Here is a 23,419-nt window from a genome sequence, read left to right as displayed (position 1 = left end):
CTCGAACCACAGCTAAACTTTATGACTACATCTGAACCAGATGAAAGTTTTGGAAGTTCTGATGATGGCTATTCGCGCAAAAGAACTTTCGAAGTCGACGTATGTGAACCAAGCCGAAATTTTGAGACACTTTAAATGGAATTCATCACTAACTATCAGTCAGGGCAGTCTGCGGAACAGTACATGTCCCAGTTGTTAGCTCAAAAGAGACGTAAAATTAATGATGATGAGGATACAGGCGATGAGCACGAAGACGAAGACGAGTCCTATCGCCGTAATAAAGCAGGCTATATCAAAAAAATCATATTAAAGAATTTTATGTGTCACGATCACTTCGAGCTCGATTTTGGCCCGCAGATGAATTTCATTATTGGAAGAAATGGCTCAGGAAAGAGTGCAATTATCACCGGGATCTCCGTTGGCCTCGGAGCTAAAGCGACCGATACAAATCGTGGATCATCGATCAAGAGTTTAATCAAGGACGGAAAGAATACTGCGCGAATCATCGTGGAGATTGATAATGACGGCTTCGACTCCTTCGAGAGAAGCGTATACGGCTCCAAAATTATTGTTGAACGCAAGCTTTTACGTGAAGGTTCTAACAACTACTATATCAAAAACGAGAGTGGAGCTATCGTGTCTACAAAAAAGAAAACATTGGATGAGATACTTCAGAAGTTCTTCATCGTGGTGAACAACCCTCTTTCGTTTCTCTCTCAAGATAAAGCTCGTGAATTTATAGCAAGCAGCACAGAACTGTCGAGGTTTACTCATTTCAGCGAAGGCACAAACATACAATCAATTCTACTGAATTATCAAGATGCATCTAGAAATATAATGGCTTTGCAGCAAAGGCTGAAGTCTGCTAGAGAATATTTTGAAGAGGCATGTCAAAAGTATAAAGAATGTGAGCGGACTTATCAAAAGTATAGGCATTCACATAACCTTAGGGAACAGTCAGAACGTATAAATGGGAAAATGTACTGGTATAATGTCGGCGTGATGGAGAGAAGGCTACGAAAGAAACAGGAGGATATTGATAGAAAGTTTGAAACCATTCAACTGCTCCATACTTCCAGAAATGCCCTCGAGACGTCATTATCGACTCAAGAGGAGAAGCTCACCCATTTGAATAAGGAGCATGGCGCCATTCGTGAAAAGCTTGAGTTGAGGTCGGTCGAACTACAGCAAGCCGAAGAGAACGCGAGTGCAGCAACAAGACACACTCAACAGCTTCGAAATGATCTTACAAATTACAAAACGGAGGTTGATGATTTCACGAAACAGATAGAGGAATATTCAAAGCAAATCGAGGTAGAGCAAAAGAAGATTGATGAAATCAACGGCGGTTCCAAAGATCAGATGAAAGAGAGACTCACAATGTTGAAAGCTAGAGAGCAAACCCTCACTAGTCAAAGAGACGAGCTTCATAAGGCTTTGACTGAGCTTGAAGATGAAACCCCCGAGCTATTGGAGCTCAACAGAAAATTGAATGTAGTAAAAAGCCAAAAGCTAAGCTTACAAGATAAAATAAGGAGTATACAACGAACAAAGAACGACAAATTCGCTGCATTTGGCCCCTCTATTCAAAATCTCCTAAGAGCAATCGAAAATGAAGTTAGCTGGCACAAGAAGCCTATTGGTCCCGTTGGATGTTTCGTGAGCGTGAAAAAAAGTTACAGTCGATGGTCTGACTTAATCAATGCCTTTTTGCAAAAAACATTGGATTCATTCATCGTCTGTGATGAGCACGATAGAAGGCTCTTGACTGAACTCATGAGGTCAAGACGGATTTTCAAGAGCATAATCGTGAGAAAATTTGAGAGCTTCGCTTATAACACCACTAAGGTTCCGAATTCAGTGAGCGTACTTGACGCTCTTGAAATTCATGTGAATGATGTGCTTTATACCCTCATTGACTCGAGTAACATTGAAGAAACTGTTATTTGTGACGCTATATCATCTGCTGAACAACTTACTAGGATAGCAGAAGTTCGCAGTGCATTCTGCCTCAATGACAAGAAATCTGGCATCAGAATAGCAAGAGGAAGAAATGGGGCGATCCTAAGAGACCCTGTTTTCTATTCAAATGACCTACCCAAGCTTGCAGGAAAGTCATCGAGTGATGATAACTTCCGAAGGGAGCTTGAAGAATTACTAAAGGAGGAGAGCAGCATTCAGTTGAAAAGGAACAATGCAAGGGAGGCATTAAGTAAACGCAAGATAGAGTTGCAACGCAGCTACAACGAAAAAAGACAGCATCTTAAGGATATCCAAAACCAAATCTTCTCGACAGAGAGACTTGTACAGGAGGAGGGTGATTACGGGAGAATACAGAGTCTTGAAGCCCAAATTGACAAGTTAAGAAACCAAATCAAGACCCGTGAGGGTATGTTTGTTGAAGTGGCAGAGAATGGAAAGGAAGCGAAGCGCAACGAAAAAGCCAAGAAGGCTATTGTCGAAACTGCCCGTAATCTGCGTAAAGAGATTGAGGATCAACTACTTTCCATCAAAATGCAACTAGCTTCCGTGAAGGAAGAAATCGACAACATTAAGGCTGATATAGAAGCTAGCCGAGTCAAGTGTGAAGAGCTTCAGAGTGAAATTAAAGCTTGCGAGGACAAAAAAGCACAGGATGAGCTGAAATTGGCTGATCTATTAGAACAAGCGCAAAGTCGTTGCACAAGAGAGGTGGCAAATATCCTTCCTAAAGATACAACAGAATCTATCACGACAGAGTACATGAACATCCAGCAAGCAATCGAGGAATCTGAAAAGAGTAATAGGAAGTCCTTCGAGGAAATCCTGGATGAGCTTCTCGAGGCCAGAGCAAATAAAGCTAAGTGTGAGAACAATCTCACAGAATTGGAAAATGCCAGAATTACCCTCGAGAATGATCTTAACTCGAGGTTTGAGAATCTCAATATCACAATCAAAGAGAAACTCACTAGGGCAAAGCTGTCTTTCGAACATTGTCTTGCTCTTCGAGGGTTTAAAGGAAGACTCGAATTTGACTTTGCAAACAAAAAAGTTCTTACAGAGGTTCAAACAAAAGATGACAAGGAAACGCGAACGGTATCTTCACTTTCAGGTGGTGAAAAATCTTTTACTCAGATTGCTTTCTTGCTCAGTATCTGGAAAGTTATGAAGCCCCGAGTATGCGGATTGGATGAGTTCGACGTATTCATGGATTCGGTCAACCGTACAATCGCAATTAGGCTCTTGATACACGAGCTTCGTTCGTCGAACGCGCAATCCATTTTCATCACACCTCAAGACATTACAGCTGTTGGTGATCTCAGAGAGAGTGAAGATGTCAAGATTCACCAGATCAAACCACCGAGACAAGAGTAACACCATCTGCATCATTATCAATCTAATTTTCGGATATAGGGTATACACAGGAGATTATAGTATCACCAACATTGATACTAATCAACTTTTCATAGTCCGTTTTAGTCAAAGCTATAAGAGGCTTTTGTAGTCTAGAGTGCGATTTATGCTCAGAGATCCACTCATACAAATAAAGCCTGATTTCCTGTCCTAAAGACGATGGACAAGCGAGCAAAGCTTGCAAACAAGCAAGTCGACACTCATATGACCAGCCAGGGTCATATGTCTCCAGGCACATATTGCGACATGTCTGCAAAAGTTCACTGAGTTGTCTCAATTCAGAGGCTGTAATCTCGCTAGTGTTAAACTTGGCTTTGATAGCTTTGAACATTTGCACAAAGACTTCGCCGCCTCGAAAAAATACCTTCTTATGTACGCGAGGAAACGATGCTCTTGCTTGATTAACGACGGCCCATGCCTCGAATACTAGGCCATCCGAACATAGAGCTGCAACGACTGGGGTGGTCAATCCATGATGATTTGACGATATAAAATTGACTAGCCGTTCGGTCACTGAGCTGCGTTCGGCTATTACCTGCTTAACTTTACTCCTTATGAGTTCGTTAAAATAAGGAGTATCAGCTATGCTAATGACTCCATCAAAAATTGACTGAAATGTCTTTCCCGGAAGTGTGTACTTGTTATACTCAATAGTCGAATCGTTCAAAGGGTCATTGCTAGCCAAGATCGCTTCCTGTCTCAGCTTCTGATTTTTATCTAGCGCGTACTTCAAGTTGTGTTCCACTACACTTCCTTTTGTAAGTCCTCTGTATCCCCTATGTTGCCATGCCAAGCTCACAAAATCTGATAATGCCCTTGAAAAGAGCCCAGCTTTTGCTTGAGACTCGATTTTGGCTAATGCAATGGTTCTGTAAATGGTACGATGCCAAAAGTAGGAGTAGAACTTCTTGAAGTACAGCTGAATGCCCACAACAGGAACGTGATTCCCGTTGTGCATGAAGATTACGGCGAGCAGAGCCAAGATATCTGGGAATAGTAGAAATGGGACGTGAGGATTGTCCAATCCATTAAATGCGGGGTCCAAGTAAGCTTCTATAGGGTCTATAATTTCATGATATACCAAAGTGGCCGCATCATGGTCACCTAATTCGCAGGCTCGTGATGCAAGGAACGACCATGTTTGCCTTGATAAACCATAGGACGATTTATCAGACTCAAGCATTGTATGAATGAGAGTTACGGCAGGGGACAATTGCCCTGTTGATATAAGTTTGACAATGTACCTTTCTATCAAATTACTGCTGAGTATTTCTCCATCCTTCTTGGTTAAATTATGAGCGATATGAGTGAACGTCAGTATATTATCCCCGGTGTTTAGCAAATTGATTAATTTGATGTTCGCTAAATAAGATGGATGAATGCCTTGCGACGTAATCCTATCTTGCTGGCTAGAGGAGAGATTCTGGTACTCTATTAAAAACCGCTTTAGATCATCCTGAGTTGCCGGAGCGACCAGTCCTCCTCCAAGCCATGAAATAGGCTTCAGCTTTATCGACAAATACCGTCGTAGGAATCCGCCATATCCACGTTTCAGCATATGAAATTTCAACTCTAGGTTTTATCGTGTTTCAAAGGATGGTATTCGAGATATTTTGTACAGTACGTATGAAAAATTGAGACACAAGATTTTCTCATTTCTAGTGATAATAGACTGGCCATACTCAAAGCAACGAAATGTTCAGAAACCTCGCGTCGAAGGCGTTACCTTCGAGAAGGGCTCTTCTGTTCCACCTAGGACTCAGGCTGACTGCTCGTCCAGGGACTTTTGTATCGCCAATGTCTTCAAGACTCTCTATGGCGCTTCCGCCGGTTTCTGTGCGATTCAATTCACAAAGTTCGGCAACCGAAGTTGCCAAACAAATCGCCGAAAGCGACGTTAGCTCTTCGGCATCGGAGATCCAAAATCAACTTTTATCTGTGAATAATGCTCCAGAGCTCACTTCAGACACATTGGGATACTTAAACTCCATCGGCATGGCTCAGGGTTGGGGACCAACGTCATTGATGGAGACGTACTTTGAGTACGTTCATGTTTACACAGGGTTGCCTTGGTGGGGAACAATAGTGGCATGCACAGTACTTCTAAGAGTTGTTCTTCTTCCGCTTTTCGTCAAGGCTGCAGTCAACAACGCTAAAATGGCCCCAATTCAACCCAAGCTCAAGCAGCTCATGAACGATGCTAGTACTGCAGAGTCAATTTTTGAAAAAACAAACTTGATGAAAGAGAGAAAAGATCTTATGAAGGAGCATGGAGTGTCTTTGGGTTCCTCTTTTCTCTCTTTCGCCCAACTTCCTTTCGCATACGGAATCTTCCAGGGCCTCAGAAAAATGGCTGCTCACCCAGTGGATGGCTTCACAACTCAAGGTGCTCTTTGGTTCACTGATTTGTCACAACCAGATCCTTATTTGGGTTTACAAGCTCTGTCTGCGCTTTTAATTGTTGCCTTCTTTAGAATGGGTGGAGATACTGGTAATGCACAGGTGAATCCCATGTTCAAGAAATATATCTACGTGTTCCCCGTTATTGGTTTCTTGATGACCATGAAGCTTTCTTCTGCTGTGGCAATTTATCTTACCTTCAATACAATTTTGTCCCTCTTGCAGGGCCTTTTCTTCCGAAGCAAGATGTTCAGAAACTACTACAAACTACCAGATCCTCCTAAGGTACCGCAGCAACAGCAGCCAGCTAATTTTAGCGAATGGTTTGCCGACTTCAAGAAGAGGCAACGGGAGTTACAACAAAAGAATGCCGAAAACCTCAATAAAAAGTTGGAGGCTGAACGTAAGATTCGTCTGAGTTCGAGAGATGGATTTATCAAGAGACATTAGACAATTCTTTTGTATTCATCAAACTGTACATAGAATCAATCATCAGTGTAAATGATCGGCCATACTTGAAGTTCTGTAGTATTGTGTTATATACTTATTCATTTTCGACGTAATTAAAGATCAGGGTCCAGTGACAGATGAGTTTTTCCATGACGAAATTGATAAACCCAAAGTTGCTAACAAGCGATTCCGCCGAGCTGGCTTCTGTGAGTGCTGGTCCGATGACAGTGGCCAAATTAGAAGCAGTCATTTTATTTTTGTCGCTGTGACACGTAATTCGATGGAGATGCCCTGTCAACGCCTTGATAGTGTAGTAATTGTAGTGCGGCAACTTCTTCAACATAGCTGCAAATGGTTCAGCAAAAAAATCTTCTTCAGACATTGCATCCGTGAGGAGATCATTGTCTGTTTTGAGCTGATACAAGTCTCTGATAACATCGTCCGTCAAGATAGGATCGGGCAATTCTCTGAAGAAGAGTTTGACGCAACTGGTGAGTGCATGGACGTCGATGTGTCTTGCTTCAAAATCAATCGTTCCAGTTCGATCAATCTCTTGTCTGAGAGCGGTGAGCTCTGACAATGAAGTACTTATACGGTATATTCCCACATCGTTGAGCCCCTCTTTTTCGATTGCTGCGTAAATGGAGTTCAAAAGAACAGGTGCTTTTTCTCTATCTCTTGAACAAACAGTTTCGAGAGGTATATTGAATGTCGTAGTAGGTGAGGCCCATTTATTATTCAAAGTCTTTGAAAAGAACCAATGTCTGTTAGCAAATGCTAACTTTGAGGACCAGCCCCTCATTGCATCTTCGGTTGGTGCCTTTAGATAAACCACGTCTCCTGTTTCGGAAGTAAGTTTGAGACAGTAAGTAAGCAGATAAACTGGGAAAATTTGATAGTCCTTAAGATAGATCGTGTGCAATGGCTTACTTTTGAGGTCAGCAACAGAACTAACGTCGGGAAGTTCTCGGTAATCCACAACTCTTTCGTTGCCCGCATTATTGAGCCTATTGAACAAACCACTAATTTTGAACCTCGAAGTTGCATTTGTTTTGTAGTTGAGCGAATGCCTTCTCGTGCTGTTGGCTTGTCTTCGGCTTCTGACACCCGTCATATCTTCCGTGGCATCCCTGGCTAACCTGCCCTCCTTCTTTATTGCCTCAGCCTCATTGATTTGTAGCTGAGCTTTCACCATTGGTCCGAACAAAGAAGGTTTATGGCGATCCTGTATCATTATATCATTCACGTTTATCGACTGACATAACGATTCATCAAGTTTTAACAAGAAGTCAAACTCTCCCGCCTCGAGATGTGTATCATCCGCATCCTCCACGCTTAGTTCTTTGATGAGTTTATAGATCAAGTAGCGCTTGTTGAAATTAATGCGGTTCCTGTAAAAGTTTGGACACTTGTTCACTTCGAGAAGGAGCTCAAAGATCCAACCGAAGCAAGGAAGAAGAGGCTCATGAGCCAGGAGCATGTCACTGCTTTTTAAGTTCACTGGTAAGAGGCTTCGAATATCTTTATAAGAGCTTTGATGACTGCCATCTTGAAATGATGAATTGAGTGCATTGGAAGCCTTCATCCATAATGATGATAGTTGTCGGCTTGCAGGGTGATAGATAACATGCACAATAGCACTTTCGATACAAGAAGGAATACTACCAGAGTTCCCTTCGAAAACAAATTGGGTATCTCCCATTTTCATCTGCGAAATCTTGACCATAATCAATAATGTTTTCATCCGATCAAGCCTCTCTTCCACTGAAATGTTCGGATCGCAAAGCTGGATGTAAAGATAACACTTAAACTTGTGATACAACTGAAATAGTTTTCTGAACACAAGGGGAAATTTTGCAATCAAAAACTCGTTATCAGATGCATCTCTTAAGCTATCAAAGTAGGTGAATATATTCGAGATATGCACATGCTCCTCACTAGCAGCCTTTGTAATCGTATAGTTCATGAGAGAAAAGTTCTCCAATTGGTTTTCGAGAAGATCGAAAGCTTTGAACCAGTCTTCTGGGTTGATGCCTTTGTAAAACACGGTAAGCAACTTGTTGAACTTATGAATGAACTTTTCGATCTTGTGAACGTTTTTATGGCTCGGTAAATTGCGGTTCATGGGGACATCATGCAATGAGTTTGTGAACCTAAACTCATGAGTTAGGAACTCCTCAAACTTCAGGTTCTCCATAGGCCTATAGGTTTTCTTGACGAACAACTTCTTCAACTTCTTATAGCAAGTTACCAACTCCTCAAAATACCTGTCTGAATTTTGATCAATTTTGTTGGAATTATACCACTGAAGAATCTCATTGGTATATAATTTGAAGAACTTAATCATTGATCTTTTGTTCGTCAAGTCATATGCGAAGCTCGTGTAAAAGTTATTCAAGAGAACCAAAAGAACCTTCAAAATATTAATCTGGATTTTTAAAAGTAATTCATAATCAACATCGCCCAAGTCCGTCAACTTCACGTTTTCATCAATGTCCCAGTTGGGAAATTTCCCAAACATTAGGGGATCAAATTCACCCCTCTTTAGTAAAAATCTCTTCTTCATGATAGAAATAACTGCATTTCCAGAATTGACGAAGCGATGGGCTAAACTATCAAGAAGCTCCTTGGTTGTCATGAATGAAGTGTAATTGAGAAGGAATACGAAGCGAAATTCCGTGAGATCAATGGAGTATCGCACGTCAAAATAAGATGAATCGATCAATAATAGATCAATAAGAACATCAAGAGTTGCAAAACGAGGAATATATTTCGATACTCTGACCAGACTAGCCCTGTTATTTGATGAGTGTGAAATCAAGCCAAAACTGCGATGTCTTTTCTCCTTTGATGGAGACAGGGGGTCCTCGCGGCTTTCCTCAGCCATCAGAAGGTTCTTAAACTTGTCAGAATTGAGTATATCATCCACGTCAATCCCAAGTCCTTGGTCATCGCCATTTATCGCTTCGTCTTCTTCGAGCCGCTCCTCGGATGTGAGAAGAGAAGAGGTCTCAAAATCGGGCACGAAGTCATCTACCCGAAGTGTGAGTTCATTACTTATGACAATTTTATGGCTATCCTCCACGAGATACTCGGGAGTGCCCACTGAGCTGCGAACAAGGTCGTCGTATCTAGCGAGGTCAATTTTGAAATTCTGATTGTTGAATCTTGGTAACTTCTCATCCGGTGAAGTCTCCTTATTCTTAGTTCTCAGGGAAGAGTCGATATCACTTTCACTCAAATCAGCGTTGCCGAAAGCCGAAAATCCTGAAGACGAAAAATTCAAAGAAGCACTTGAAATATTCAAGGTCAGAATCTTGTGAATATCGCTGACATTGGCATTTGCGTCAGGAACAGATATGTACTTCTCAGGTAATCCAGGCTCTAACTTTAGAGAACAAGCCATGACATCAGACAAACTTGTAGATTCTTCATTCAATTCAAGCAAGCGCAAAAGCACCTTTTGTAGCAGGTCCTTAGTTTCAGAGCTTGTCATTACAGAAGCACCATTTTTGGGAACAGACGCGGCTGAAGGCAACGCCCCTTCATCCTTATGGACACCAAGATAAAGAACTTGATTGAGACTTTCGTTAGAAATGATGAAGCCCATAGAATTATACCTGCGCAACACATCCTGATTGTAGTTAATAAGATCTGATATATTTGATAGATTCTTCAAGTAGTCATTCCATCGATCGAATGAATAATTCACTTTTTTCCAAACTGTTTCGAAATTGGAAAGGTCGCCATGTGAGGTGTTGTTTATGAGAAGATCACCAAAATACGGAATGACAGTGTCTTTTGAATAGATCCTTCCTAGACCACGAGGTGCCATTATATGATACGACTCCTTAGAGGTCAGTAGTTCACCGGTTTCCTCTCCATGAAGTACAGAACCTTGTTTGTTGATGTCAAGGTTCTCATTCGTCGTCGCCAAAAACCGCCTGTCAAGTTCAAATAGTACAGGCGACCAGTCATTTCTCAAGAGTTTGATGTATTCCGCACTGACATACGACCACACCGACTTCAAACGCAAGACAGGTTGTGATAAGATTATGGACGCAATTCCCAACCAGGAAGACATATTGCCGGACTTGTCAAGTAGACATCCGAGATCAATCCAGCGCTCAAGAATACGAGCCCTACGTTCACCTGTTTTATTACTCGTATCTTCAGCAAATAAGTGAAATATGAGTAGGCGTGCTAAATAATGAACTTGGGTGTCATTATTAAACACTAATGGATTCTTTCGGAAGAATGTATCAGAGGACGAGCTGTCGGCAATCAGTGTAGCTAGAAGAAGTGACTTGTCATTACTTGAATTCCATGATTTGAAAAATTTCAAGTCGAGCTCAGTTATTAGAGAAGCGAGCTCAAACAAATTCACATCATTCATAAACACCGAAGAGCTGATTTCGTAAAATGGGTCTGGTGGTTGACTCGTGGTAAAGGAGTCAAAATTAACAAGATTCAATAGTTCTTGTTGTTTCGTAAGCATGCTAGATTTGAAAAAGGCAATGGCACTAGCAGAATTGGACGGAGCATGTTGATCAAAAAGCTGCAAAGTCTTAAGTATCAAGGAACCTTCTGTTTTCTTCAACAAAAAGCCGCCAAATTGTTTCACAATATGGTCAAAGAGAGCAAGACAACGATCGACAAAAGTCTTATACGATGAAAATTTTCCAAATTTTCCGTCAAATATCGCCTCGAGCATTGCAAATTGTACAGCTAAGATCTCCTTGAAATTGGGAAGCATTGGCATGACAACTATCAAATGAGAGACATGATCAGAGGTTTGTTGCGATTGCGAAGAAGGAGCCTCCGAAAATAAGAAGTGATGGACTAGCGCCTCGGGAGAACTATTGGACATGAATGTATTGGACAGTGAGTCGAGGTGCAAATCAGGGTGAGGTACTTGACGGTCCAAATACTTGATGGCATTACTATGAGGGGACGCGTCAAGAACAGAAGGGACCATAGTGTTTGCTGATGCCACCGAGGGCGCTGTTTGATTGTTGGAAGGGTTTTGGGAAGCATTTGAAGGTGCAATTCTGCTGGACATGGAGAAGCTCATGATGGAAGTCGAGGATGTGTCGGCTTGACTGGAAGGCAATGAGCCAGCTACAGTCAGGGATCTGCCTGCGGAGGGTAGTCTTGAATGTTTAGGATTGCCCACGACCGTTGCTACCGATGACGATTGAGACAGCGCCGACGGTAGGGGCGAATCGGTGTTTCGGCCAGTGGCTTCCGCCCGAAACTGGCGCACATTGAGCAGTGATGGGGGTCTATAAATGTACAATATGGAACCTTTCAACTCTGCTCGAAGTAACTTGAAGGCCAGTTCTGGCAGCTCCAATGGAGATGGATGATTGATAGCTGCGTTAATCCACGCGTGTTCTGCCGTGGTAGAGTCATACGAAGGTATCACCAACGAACGAATCAAGTTGTTCAGCCTGGAAACGGCCAGACGAGTCTCCAGTTGGTCTGAGTACTCTTGACGAGAATCCAGATCGTCTCTAGGGCCCAAGGCCACAGAACGCCTATTTTTGCGAAAGATGGACTTCATTCGCAGGAGCAATCACAGCGACAGGAGGGCAAAGAGAGATTTGAGAGCACGTCACGGATCAATTGGTTGATCAAAGGGATGTGTGGTTGTTCAGGTACCTGGAGGATTCAGAACGAGTCTCAGACGTGTGCCCGAAAAAAAGGCACAATTCGGGTGAAGCGGGTGCAGGCGACACGCTCCTACACGCTTGGGGAATCTTAATGGGGTAGTTGAAACAGACGAGAAAAGGAAAAAAAGTTGACGAAAGAAAATTCGAACACAAAAATAGATTTCAGCCTGAGAAAACGAACACAAACAAACTACGTATAGATCTGAGTGAGATTAAGCCGATGGTGAGTTGTCGCGTTGTCGGATGAGATTGCAGACACTTGCGACGAAGTTGCACGGCCGTAGTACACTGTAGATCCAAAACTGGCGGCGCTCAAGCGGGGAATTGGTTGTGATATATGAGGGTGAGAAATGTTGTAATGTAAATAAATAAGAGTTTGGTCTGATACGAGATAAAGTTGATTTCACGGTTCGTTTAGTTTGACAGCAAAGAATGGTTGAATTGCGAAAGAATAGTCTGTGAACGCATAGCCCCTGTCTCGAGGTCAATGGTGGCGTCGTATCGTTGTCCTCAACAAGAGCAATGAACCTCTCCTGTCGTCCCATTGTCCGACTGGAATTCCCATACCTCCCCTCTCCCGTCACCCTTTGTCACTGAAGTTTATTGACAAATAAGGTAATGTGCACATTGTTTCGAGGCCACCACCTTCAATTCAACTTGAAGAGATCAGAGCGCGTAAACAGATTGCTGAAATCATGGCGGCTACTTGAGATACCGTTGAAAGCGGCTCGTTGCGTGGTACATTTGCGTGATTAGAGTGGGTCAGATTCAACCTTCTTATATTAGGATCAGGACTTTTGCAGCTACTACTTATGCAAGTCAAGATACCAGGTGCCTGTGATGTGATTTGGTTTAATTTAAGTGATTACATTGATTTTGTACTGGCAGAGTTGGAGACCTTGAGATGATCAATGGATACGGTTGACTTGTTAGCCCCACTTTCACTCGGAGTTCTCGTACGATTCCATGGTTACGCATCGAACTTCAATTTGAGAAATTCGTTCGTATAGATCAACAAGTATTTTCTGAAAAGGTTTTGTTTTTTGATTTAAACGGTAGTCTATTTAAATATATTTGGAATTTTGAAACCTTGCAGTATTTAAATTCAATAGAGAGAAGGTTTACTCTGATCCAAACTACTTATGCAGATTGGTTGCAAATGTTCACAAAAATCAAATTTTGACATTTCCATTTTGATTAACCTAAAACTAAGCCATTTAAACCTTTGCTAGTACGCCCAAATCAAGAGCCTCCACATATTCTCGAAAAGGTGTCCATCTTAACAGGTTTTGCTGAGGCTTCACTATTGAGATTTTATCTGAAGTAGCCTGCGCAGTGAGCCATCATCACATACGAGCGAACTACATCAACATCATGTTCAGAGCTCCTCAGATTCGCCTACGAAGACACTCCCTAAAGGATCTATATTTTCGAATCCCCTCTTGCCGCTACAGCTCCGATGAGGCCGCCAAATATGCTCATAGGAAGACCATTGTGGCGCAAAATCCTGCTCAGTACTATCCTCCGATAGGTATCACCAGAACATGTACGCCGGTTCTTCGTGTCAGAGACTTTGTATCGAGGTTTGGCAAAATGGATTTCACAAAGTACGCCTCTAAGCGCCATCCTGATTTAGTGCAATTGGAAGGACGGGTGAAGTCAGTCAGAAAAGCGGGAAAAGCCATGTACTTTTTGGACATTGTCCAGGACGATGCTGTCGTCCAAATATGTGCCTCCAACAAGCTTCTAGAAAACATGGACAAGGAAATGTTTGCAAAGCTTCATTCATTCATTCGCAAAGGCGACTACATCACATGTGTCGGCCAGGCCTCTGTCACAAATGTTGGGGAGTTGACTTTAAAGGTAAATCAACCGATCATGGTCTCATGCCCAAGTCTTAATTTAGCAACTTTGCCTGATAAAGTGTCCGACAGACTGCTCATCAACAGTGATAGAGTTATGAATTATCTCGTCAATTCTGAGCTGAAGGAAAGAATTTTGATAAAAGCTGCTGTGACCCGAGCAATTCGAAACTTTCTTTTGGAGGACAACTTCACTGAGGTTAATACACCCTTGATAGCAGGGGCAGGAACAGGCGCCAACGCTGAGCCATTCTATACTACACTGAAGGCATTACAAGATGCTAGGTTGCAACTTCGAGTTGCCCCTGAATTATGGCTCAAGAAACTTGTGATCGGTGGATTCGACAAAGTATTCGAGATAGGGCCCAACTTTCGTAACGAAGGCATAGACTCTACACATAACCCCGAATTCTTAACATGCGAATTTTACAGGTCATTCACGTCTTTACCAGAGTTGATGAAGCTAACAGAGGATATGCTCAAGTCAATATACGATGAGCTTGCAGCCAAACAAGACGACATAAAGCTCCTCCAACATACACTCACAGATCTCTCACCGTTGCAAAAGCAAGAGTATCCCAAATTCGAGTTCGTGCCTACTCTAGAGGAGAAGACCGGGGTGAAGCTCCCCGAGGAGCTAACAACAGAAGCTTTATTGAAATACCACGACAGGATCGGTGTTTCACCTCCCAAAACGAAGTCTCCCGCTGGCCTTTTGGACAACTTGAGTTCTAAACTATTAGAAACAATCTCACTTGAGCAACGCAATACGCCAACTTTTATATATAATCAGCCAGCTATCATGTCACCATTGGCCAAATCTGCTACTGTTCACTACGATGAGAGGGCTTTTGAAGTCTCTTTGCGCTTCGAGCTTTTCATCAACGGAAAGGAATACGTCAATTCCTACGAAGAAGAGAACTCGCCCTTCGCACAAGCCGATAAGTTTAGGCTTCAACAACGAGCGAAAGCTGACTACCAAGACAACGACATGCTTATACCCGACTGGAATTACGTCAAGCTGATGGAATATGGACTTCCTCCTACAGGAGGCTGGGGATGTGGAATCGACAGACTTAGCATGCTTTTTAGTGGAACTCTGAGAATAGAAGACGTGTTGACATTTGGTGTGTTGAAAGATGTGGTAAAGCAATAATCGTGCTTAGTCAAATATGAATGGATTTGTTCCACCCCTCTAGTACTATGCCAGGTTCGCATTAACCGTTGGAGAGCCATTGTCTCAAGGCTCGATCCCTGTCTTCTGTATATCGCACAGCACTCCGTATCGGAGCATGACAGAAGAGTAATGGTCTAGTCTTGTAAATAATTAGAATTCTTGTATATACTTATATGATTCTCTGGACAAGGGATATTTTTCATTTTTTTCGCTTGGTGGCCCTTCTCTCATTTTCTCTCGCAACCTTTTTGTTTGTGTTTGTCTGATCCCTACCTTGGGTCAAACGCTCGCACGAGTGGAACCGAGGCCGACATGAATATTTGCGCGAGCAGGAAGGGCAGCAGTTTCATCAAAGCAGCTCTTCTCGCCAACAAGGCAGGAAACCATTATTTCATAGAATAGGTTGACCAGCCGACATCTTCAACATTTATAGACTTTTCCCCATGAGCTTCGAAGAGCAAGAGGACAGAGACGGAGTGCGTCTCTCATGGCACAATGTGCCCAAATCAAAGCTCCAGAGTCAGCACAACATCGTTCCACTTGCCGCCTTTTACACTCCTTTTAATAATAAGTCTCCCGTGATCCGATTGCCTGTTCTGCACTTTCAACTGTGCCGCCAGTGTAAGGCTATCTTAAACCCGTTTGTCTCGATACACTCAAATCAACCAGAGGTATGGCGCTGTCAATTCTGTGGATTCGGCAATAGACTACTTGTTGCAGAGGACGGCTCCTATTCTCATGGCATCCAGCCTGAAAGCACTACAGTTGAGTATTCTACAGGAAAAACCGCCTCGCTTCCACCGATCTTCTTCTACTGCATTGATACCTGCTTTGAGTATGAAGATGTCGCCGATGCATTTGCTCAATTGAAAGAGTCTATCCTTCTATCGTTATCATATCTACCCTCAAATACCTTGGTGGGCTTCGTGACGTTTGGAAAACACGTACAGCTACACGACTTACTGGTTTCCAACCGCAGTTACACTTTCAATGGGGCCAAGGACTACGAACTCAAGAATATCGAGACTATTTTGGGTCTCAATGTTGGCATGGGAGTACAGAGGAATCGAGCTCAATTGAGCCCAGCTGCTCAAAGGTTTTTGCAGCCAATCGAAATTGCGGAGTATCAACTTTCCACCATTATCGATAGACTTTCAAACAACACCTTCCCACGGCCTCATCCCAATTATAGACCAGAACGTGCAGTGGGTTGTGCTTTGAAAATCAGTTCGTTGGTTCTTCAAGCCATTTTGGGCAAGGGCTGTGCCACTGGGGGCCACCTCATGTGCTTCATAGGCGGCGTGGCAACTTACGGACCGGGCAAGATAGTGGGAACTCCTCTCAAAGAGCCAATACGTTCACACCACGACATTGATAAGTCTCTGCACACCCAACTTCCAAATTTATCCAATGGAGTGGCAAAAGTCGATTTACTGCTCTACAAACGGGCAAAGATTTTTTACGAAACGATTGCACGTATGCTTGTGGATATGGGCATCAGCTGCGATATATTTATTGGAAGCTATGATCAAGTTGGCTTGTCCGAAATGGATGAGGTGGCGGCTGCCACGGGGGGTGTTGTTGTGATGAGTGATTCCTTCAGCACTGGAATTTTCAAGCAGAGTTTAATTCGGTTTTTGAGGCCTGAGGCAAACAACGAGGATGATGATGCAGACAACGAAATGGCTCTTAATGCTACTTTGGAATGCAGAGTGACTAGTGACTTACAGATACAAGGATTGATAGGACACGCCACGTCGCTTCCTCTTAAAAAAGATAACACGGCCTTGAACTCAAGTGTATCTCCCTTAAGTATTGGGCAAGGTAACACCAATTCATGGAAACTTTGCGGGGTGAATCACCAGTCCACATACGCCATATATTTCGATAAACTTGATTCGCCACGTCCAGGGAACGCCTCCATTCAGCTCATCTTTCACTACGAGAGTCTCTCTGGAGAAAAGAGAGTCCGGGTCACCACTATACCATTGGGTGTGATCCCTGATACCGACCATACGAATCTTGAAGCTGGATTTGATCAAGAGGCAGGCTTCATGGCCATAGCTCGAAGCTCAGTTGACAAATTACAAACGCAGGTATTCAACAGTACAAAAACAGCATACGACCATACCGACGTGGCTAAGCATCTCGACAAGATTGTTGTTGACTTCTGCGCACGTTTTGGGGTTTATCGCAAGAAGCAGCTAGATTCATTTTGTTTATCACACAAGTTCTCCTTTTTGCCGCAGTTTGTGTACCATTTACGTCGATCTCCCTTTATCCGGGTCTTCAACAACTCCCCCGATGAAACCAGCTACATACGACACGTGCTTATGCACGAGGACCTCATTAACTCGCTCATTATGATTCAGCCCACGCTTTACTCATACGATATTGAAAAATTCGGAGCCGAGGATCCAGAAACTGGAGAAATAAACGGAGACCCAGAGGTCGTCCCACTTGACTCCATGTCTCTTGGACACACCAAGATCCTTCTCCTTGACACATTCTTTCACATTCTCATATATCACGGATCTACGGTAGCACAGTGGAGAAAGGCCAACTACCATAATATGGAGGGTTACGAACATTTTAGGGAATTCCTAGAAGCGCCCAAAGAGGAGGCTCTAGAGATTTTGAAAGACCGTTTTCCGTTACCCAGATTCATTGACTGTGACGACGGAGGATCACAGGCACGGTTTCTTATGGCCAAACTCAACCCGTCGACCAGCTACTCTTCCAACCCCAACCACATGTATGGTGGCCAGTTTGACGTGATGACCGACGATACCAGTCTCCAGCTGTATATAACGCAGATACAGCGGCTTGCAGTCACCAAATAAAGAAGCACGCTTTTGTTTATCGGCAGGGGTTATGAAGCGGAGAAATCAAAATCCGGGGAAGGTTATGTGTCAGACGCAGGGCAGATTGCAGAGAGTAGAGAAGGCTCATTCTAGCCAATCAAAGATGTACATTACTAACAGGCATCAAACAACGGGGAGTTTTATAATATACACAGATCATTACCAAAACACTATTTGGTGATCATTTATTCAAGAGTGAGGGCTAGTCAGATGAGAGAGGTTGCTGACCGTCTTTTCCCATAATATTTTTTGTGCGAGTCTATGGGGTCGCTCACCATCTCTCGATTGTTCCCTTATGCCGGCTTACCCCAATTTTTGAATCTTCCCCGATCTTCGTTGCCCATATAAAAACAATTCCAATCGCCAGACCAAATTACTTTCGCACTGTCGCTGAATGCGAGTCACCATCTTCTTTCTAAAAGAAAGAAAATGAAGCGTCGCAGTGAAGATTACCTTGTCGAGTCTCAATGCCCCGATCGCAACTCAGCGCTCAACTCTCCAGAGCTGTCAAAATGCATGAGATCCTCTGTGGCAACGCGAAAGATGCCTCCGTCTTTTCTAGAGAAGGATGGGCTTTCTCTTGACCTGTGGGTGCAAAATTCGCTTCATCAAGTCATGGAAAGCAGTACAACAGGTGCTCCGCGCATGGATATGGACCATATTGAGGGCCTCCATTTTCTTGTATTTCTAGGTGCGCAGGGTAAGGAATACATTGATGAGATCCGACGTATGTTCCCAAAGCATTTTGATCCTCTTGTTTTTGTCTCTCTGAATATTGACAGTCGATTTCGGGAAGACCCGCAGTTCCACTGCCTGGATTCAGAGACTTGCAAAAAGCTAGCCCGATACTTTGAGATTGTGGATCCGTTGGGCGGAGGCAACTACCCGCTTAATTATCTTATCGTCATTGATTCTGACCTGGTGGTGAGGTGCAAGCTCCCCATTCGTATTGGACCCTACTACTGCCCCCATCAAAAATTTGGAGTTAGCCTATCCCAACTTCAGGGCTTGATCGACGAGTTTTTGGAATTCTTTATGGAGTACAAAGTCACTGTAATTATGTAACGACCTCATGATCTTATTTCATTCTGTATCATTGTAGCAAAGCTGCTCGTTGTTGCTCGAGTTCTTTATACTCGTGGCGCTGTTTCTCTATTTCTTCCTTCACTTTCGAGATGTAAACGTCAAGTCTCGCTAGCTCGTCTATCTCATCTGTTCGCAAGTACTCTTGATCACGTTTCAGTGGATCTGAAAGCTTGTAGGGTAGGAGATTCGAGGGTTTTCTTGTGAGAATCTCAAACGTAGCTTCTGTGGGTTCGTTGAACACGAGCTCATCAAACAAAACAGAGTACACCTCTCCATTTTCTCTTTTCGGTGCACGTGGATTGTACGGATGAAGTTTTAGACCATGGAAAATCTGGAAATTTTTTTCGTTGATTCCCAATTCAGCACCAGGATGAAAGTGCACCTTTATGATGATCTCAAACTCACCCCAACCCGTTTCCGTGACTTGATAGGGCGGCTTCTCGACTGATCTGACCGGGTTTTCATAAGTTTCGTGTAGTTTGAATGTAACTTTTTTAATGAGTGGAGTAAGGTCAACATTGTCCAAGGCTGGCTTGAAGAAGACAGTCCACTCATGTGTGTGATCAGGTGGGGTCTTTTCTGTCCGTTTCTCATTCGCCAAGTGTTTTGCGGTATTACCGTAAAGAATAGGTACAGAAATGGAGACATTTTTTATCCTTTTAGACATCGTTAGAGAGAAGGTGTATAATGATAACTGTTGTATTGAAAAGTAAAGGTTTATGCCTGTCGGACTAATATGCACACCCAAAAATTTATGGTAAGGTTGTTTTGAAATGAATCTCTTTCTCTTAGCTCATTGTGGTATTAAGGGTTTCCAATCCATCATGGTGCTTTTAGACCCCTGACTTGTAGCAGTATTGGCCCTCGGTGGGGGTGGGGGTGGCAGAGCGGAGTTCTTCCTAGGATCCACTGCTGGCTGCGAAACCACCTGGTCAACTTTTTTAGCAGACAAAGCCTTTGGCTTACTCGGCTTCATGGGCTTCAATTCAGTTGCATTGAAATTACCAGGAGAAGATGCCGCTGTATTGGACATGCTAGGTGACATGGAACGTGGGGTAGAAGGCTGTGAGTTGGAAGGCACCAAGGGAGCAGCAGAAAATGCCAAGTTGTGATGATTGTTTCTGGATGGACCAGAGTTTCTAGATGGCGGAGGAGGAGGCGGAGTTGAAAGTTGCTTTTCTTGGGGTAGATTGTTCGTGCCTGTGACCTTGTTATTGTTATCCAAGCCAGCACTCAGTGCAACCGCCTTTCTACTCATAGGTGGAGGCGGGACTCTTCTGGGAAGCGTGTTCACTGTACGTGGCTGGGGTGTACGCGAGGGTAACTTTGGTGGTGAAGCATTGTCCTCGAAGAGGTTCATTTCTGAAAGAGTGTCTGAAGTAAAATTTGAACTCTTTGAAGTTACCGAAGAGCTTTCGCTGTTATCAATTTCAATTAAACTTTGATCTGAGCGGTAGTCTTTCTTGTAAGCGTTATAATAGTCCTTAGTCAATGCCAACTTTTGTTGCTTGTTGACAAACTTGATGTTCACCTTGAACGTCGAATACACGGGCTTGTGATCACTCAAAAAGATGTCCATCACAGAGCCATAGTTCAAAGGCACAAGAGTACCAGGATTGATCCCTCTAAAGAGAATTCTATCAGTCCATGATGGAACACGCTGTTTTTCGGAGGAGTCGTAGGTTGAAGTTCCTTTGTCAAATTTATAAGTCGGATAGAATTTTACAGGGCTTTCGGTGAATCGGGAGAACGCCCCACCTTTTTCCATTTCTTTTTTCAACTGATCTGCTTCACTTAACTCATCGAAAGCTCCACTCTCAACGAGATATCTGCAACGATCATTTGGAAGATCTATTCTGTAGTTCAAATCACCAAACCAAATGACGTTGTCATGATCACTTATTGTGTAGTTTCTGGTGAATGTGAGACCTTGCATTATCAGCATATAATCATTGTACCTTTCGATAGTTGCAGCCACACCTGCAGCAAGGTGTGAAGTCACTAACGCAAATGACGTCGACCCAAAGTCAAATCTAACGGCGCAAGCACCCTTATTAGCAGTCATACCACCCAAGCCAGTTTTTTTGGACGACCCCGAGACTTGGGTGACCTGTTCCACTTGATCCTTTCTCACAAATAAATACAAGCTCATAGAAGCAATGGCTTCAGTACGAAGTAGAAGGTATTCATTCCCTCGAGAAGTAAGCAGCTTCTCCAAAATTTTACCCCACATAGATGGTTTGGAGGAATCTGCTGTGAGGAATGCGCCTGCGTTGAGCTCGATTAACTCTTGGAGACCAATTGCATACACTTCAGGAGGTCCAAAGTCATCATTCGTCGCAGGAAAGAGCCATTCATCTAAAGAGTCTCTTATAGGGTGCGAAGCGGCACTGACGTTAAATGTACCGACAAACATGGTGATATCCTTGAATGTTGTAAACGCCAGAGAATTCTCCTTAAGTTTCTCATGCACGAATTCATAAATTGGATCGTAAATCTTCACAGGCTTGCCATTCTTGGCATCTTTTCCAAGTAAGATATCAATAGTTGACTGCTTTTTGGAGTCAACGAATGTATTTTGGTACATCCTAGATACCGATTTGGTAACGTCCGAAAGGGCGCCCGCAAAGTTCATCTTACCCGATCTCGAAAACGAAGATTTCAATGCATTAGTACCGGTGTAGATCTGTGAAATCGCATCACCATTGTCTGCCCAGAGAGTGTTATGCTTGAGTGTGAGCTCATCCAAGAGCTGCTTATCGCGGGGCGAGTTTCCGTGACTCTCCATCTGATTTTGAAGAATATGGCTCAATACTCGCTGACTAATGACTTGCTCAATGAGGTTGGTTCTATCCAAACAGTCCAAACAGTTCACTCGAAACACCCCATCTTGACGAGTAATGACCTCATTCTCCTGAACATCAAAGTTAAACCAGCCGAATTGCTCCAATGAGTCATATAGCGAAGGAAGTATTTTGGTAGCACCGGCAAATCCCCCGCTCAGCTGTTTTGTCTCGGCATGAAAATCAAAATGGCTGTATGAGAGCTCCTTCTTATGTGGGGAGTGATCTAAGAGTTCTTTGTAGCAACGCAGAACGTTGACTTCTTGTGATTTTGTCTTGGAGAGAAGATTAACGATGTGACAGACTCCGTATTTTTCGCAAACTTCGTCAAAATGTTTGTTGAAAGCTAACTGACTGGCTTCACGAGATCTAGTGATTGTGATCTTCGGATTTATTAGCGTGGAATCCTGTTCCCAAAACGTTGGCACCGACCCTCTAATCTGTGTAAATGCGAATACCTGTCGCAGCGAAACGTTGTTGAAGATGAACTCCGACTCAACAAAGTTTGCAACATTACCATCATCATCGATGCCCCTGGCATTGAATCTTGTACCTGCTCTTCTCCAGGATTGTTTGGATATTATACTGATAGTATCACCTCTAGAGTTCAAGCGAACTGTCTTGGCGAAACCACGAATCACTGTGGTCAAAAATCTGTTATGATCAAGGATCTCAACAGCAACCTCGTCTAAGTTTGCTCTGAATTTGAAAAGTTCCTCCATCATGAACAGGTTCCACATGTATTGTTCCTCATAATGCAGCAAATTGACTCTGGTGATACTAGCAGCCTTCTCGGAATCCTTGACCCCTTTCGCAAATTTGGTAGCATCAACACCTCTCTTCTGTACCGACGAGGTCAAATCAAAGTCGTTGGAAAAATAGAACGATCCATTGGATAGCAACTTCTTGAGTTCAAAACATGGATGCACCACACGGGGACTATTTGGATCAAACTCGTCAGGATCTTGTGTCTGCAAAGGCATACCAGCAGAGTCCAAGTTCACAAAGTCCCAATCGTTGCTGCTCAAAGACACAAAATCAACGGAATAAATGTTATCAACCGACTCATAAGGCACCGGACGAGCAACGTTGATAGACGCACCAGATATTAATGCAACATAGATTTGCTTGTCTAGCTCAATAAGACCCAAGCAGCCATGGATATCCCTGTGAATCAATACTTTGTAGTCTCTATTATGCTGAAAATTGGCGGCGTTTTCGAGTTGTACCTCGACTGACGAACTTCTTTTCGAGCTCTCCGCAGGCGAGGTTTGCTGACGAAATGTGAGAGCATGAGTGTCAGAGACCAAAGCTATGGTTCTGGGCTCCTCACGCAACAAGACCTTCATCAGCTATTCTGGTCAAGGTGCTTTCAAATAAAGAGATTGGATCAAGACGGTAATTCACACGCAACTACTAGGCAAACACCCGTTCACCACTCTGGGCGAGAAAAAGTCAGCACCTAAAATTTTTGTGGAGCATCAACGAGATAAATCAAGTCGGATACCAGAAAAAGAATCATAGAAATGGCCAACTATCAAATCACGCTCTCAGACGAATCGAAAGAGACAATCAACAAGGTTTTGGACTACTCCAGGACCGTGGCCCACTACGGGTTTATTCCTTTCATCTTGTACTTGGGCTGGCAAGGCACCCCCAACAAGCCCAA

The 23,419-nt window shown here is 43.3% G+C and overlaps 8 protein-coding genes across 8 annotated transcripts; 4 read left to right on the top strand and 4 right to left on the bottom strand. All coding sequences in view use genetic code 12, as the record gives it.

Annotated features, from left to right (window-relative positions):
* Window positions 1-21: 21 nt before the first annotated feature.
* Window positions 22-3,354, top strand: SMC6 (DNA repair protein SMC6; the record flags this gene model as incomplete). The annotated part of the gene is made up of 2 exons (XM_029036679.2): window positions 22-99; window positions 160-3,354. The coding sequence occupies 2 exons, from the start codon at window positions 22-24 to the stop codon at window positions 3,352-3,354; spliced, it is 3,273 nt and encodes a 1,090-aa protein (XP_028888776.2).
* A 22-nt stretch (window positions 3,355-3,376) lies between these two features.
* Window positions 3,377-4,576, bottom strand: CJI96_0004425 (uncharacterized protein; the record flags this gene model as incomplete). The annotated part of the gene is made up of 1 exon (XM_029036678.2): window positions 3,377-4,576. One exon carries the CDS (start codon window positions 4,574-4,576, stop codon window positions 3,377-3,379), a length of 1,200 nt encoding a protein of 399 aa, XP_028888775.2.
* A 614-nt stretch (window positions 4,577-5,190) lies between these two features.
* On the top strand, window positions 5,191-6,243 carry CJI96_0004424 (membrane insertase OXA1; the record flags this gene model as incomplete). Its single annotated transcript, XM_029036677.2, has 1 exon — window positions 5,191-6,243. One exon carries the CDS (start codon window positions 5,191-5,193, stop codon window positions 6,241-6,243), a length of 1,053 nt encoding a protein of 350 aa, XP_028888774.2.
* Window positions 6,244-6,337: 94 nt separating this feature from the next.
* Window positions 6,338-11,809, bottom strand: BEM2 (GTPase-activating protein BEM2; the record flags this gene model as incomplete). The annotated part of the gene is made up of 1 exon (XM_029036676.2): window positions 6,338-11,809. The coding sequence occupies one exon, from the start codon at window positions 11,807-11,809 to the stop codon at window positions 6,338-6,340; it is 5,472 nt and encodes a 1,823-aa protein (XP_028888773.2).
* A 1,483-nt stretch (window positions 11,810-13,292) lies between these two features.
* Window positions 13,293-14,936, top strand: MSK1 (lysine--tRNA ligase MSK1; the record flags this gene model as incomplete). Its single annotated transcript, XM_029036675.2, has 1 exon — window positions 13,293-14,936. One exon carries the CDS (start codon window positions 13,293-13,295, stop codon window positions 14,934-14,936), a length of 1,644 nt encoding a protein of 547 aa, XP_028888772.2.
* Window positions 14,937-15,400: 464 nt separating this feature from the next.
* Window positions 15,401-17,800, top strand: CJI96_0004421 (uncharacterized protein; the record flags this gene model as incomplete). Its single annotated transcript, XM_029036674.2, has 1 exon — window positions 15,401-17,800. One exon carries the CDS (start codon window positions 15,401-15,403, stop codon window positions 17,798-17,800), a length of 2,400 nt encoding a protein of 799 aa, XP_028888771.1.
* A 1,114-nt stretch (window positions 17,801-18,914) lies between these two features.
* On the bottom strand, window positions 18,915-19,574 carry YAF9 (YEATS domain-containing protein YAF9; the record flags this gene model as incomplete). Its single annotated transcript, XM_029036673.2, has 1 exon — window positions 18,915-19,574. One exon carries the CDS (start codon window positions 19,572-19,574, stop codon window positions 18,915-18,917), a length of 660 nt encoding a protein of 219 aa, XP_028888770.1.
* Window positions 19,575-19,700: 126 nt separating this feature from the next.
* Window positions 19,701-23,099, bottom strand: CJI96_0004419 (phosphatidylinositol-3-/phosphoinositide 5-phosphatase; the record flags this gene model as incomplete). Its single annotated transcript, XM_029036672.2, has 1 exon — window positions 19,701-23,099. The coding sequence occupies one exon, from the start codon at window positions 23,097-23,099 to the stop codon at window positions 19,701-19,703; it is 3,399 nt and encodes a 1,132-aa protein (XP_028888769.2).
* Window positions 23,100-23,419: the final 320 nt, after the last annotated feature.

This window comes from Candidozyma auris, chromosome 5 (genome assembly GCF_003013715.1).
Source record: "Candidozyma auris chromosome 5, complete sequence".
Taxonomy (NCBI): Eukaryota; Fungi; Ascomycota; class Pichiomycetes; order Serinales; family Metschnikowiaceae; genus Candidozyma; species Candidozyma auris.
Note: the sequence above shows the minus strand (reverse complement) of the source record. Positions and strands in the feature narration are given on the sequence as shown.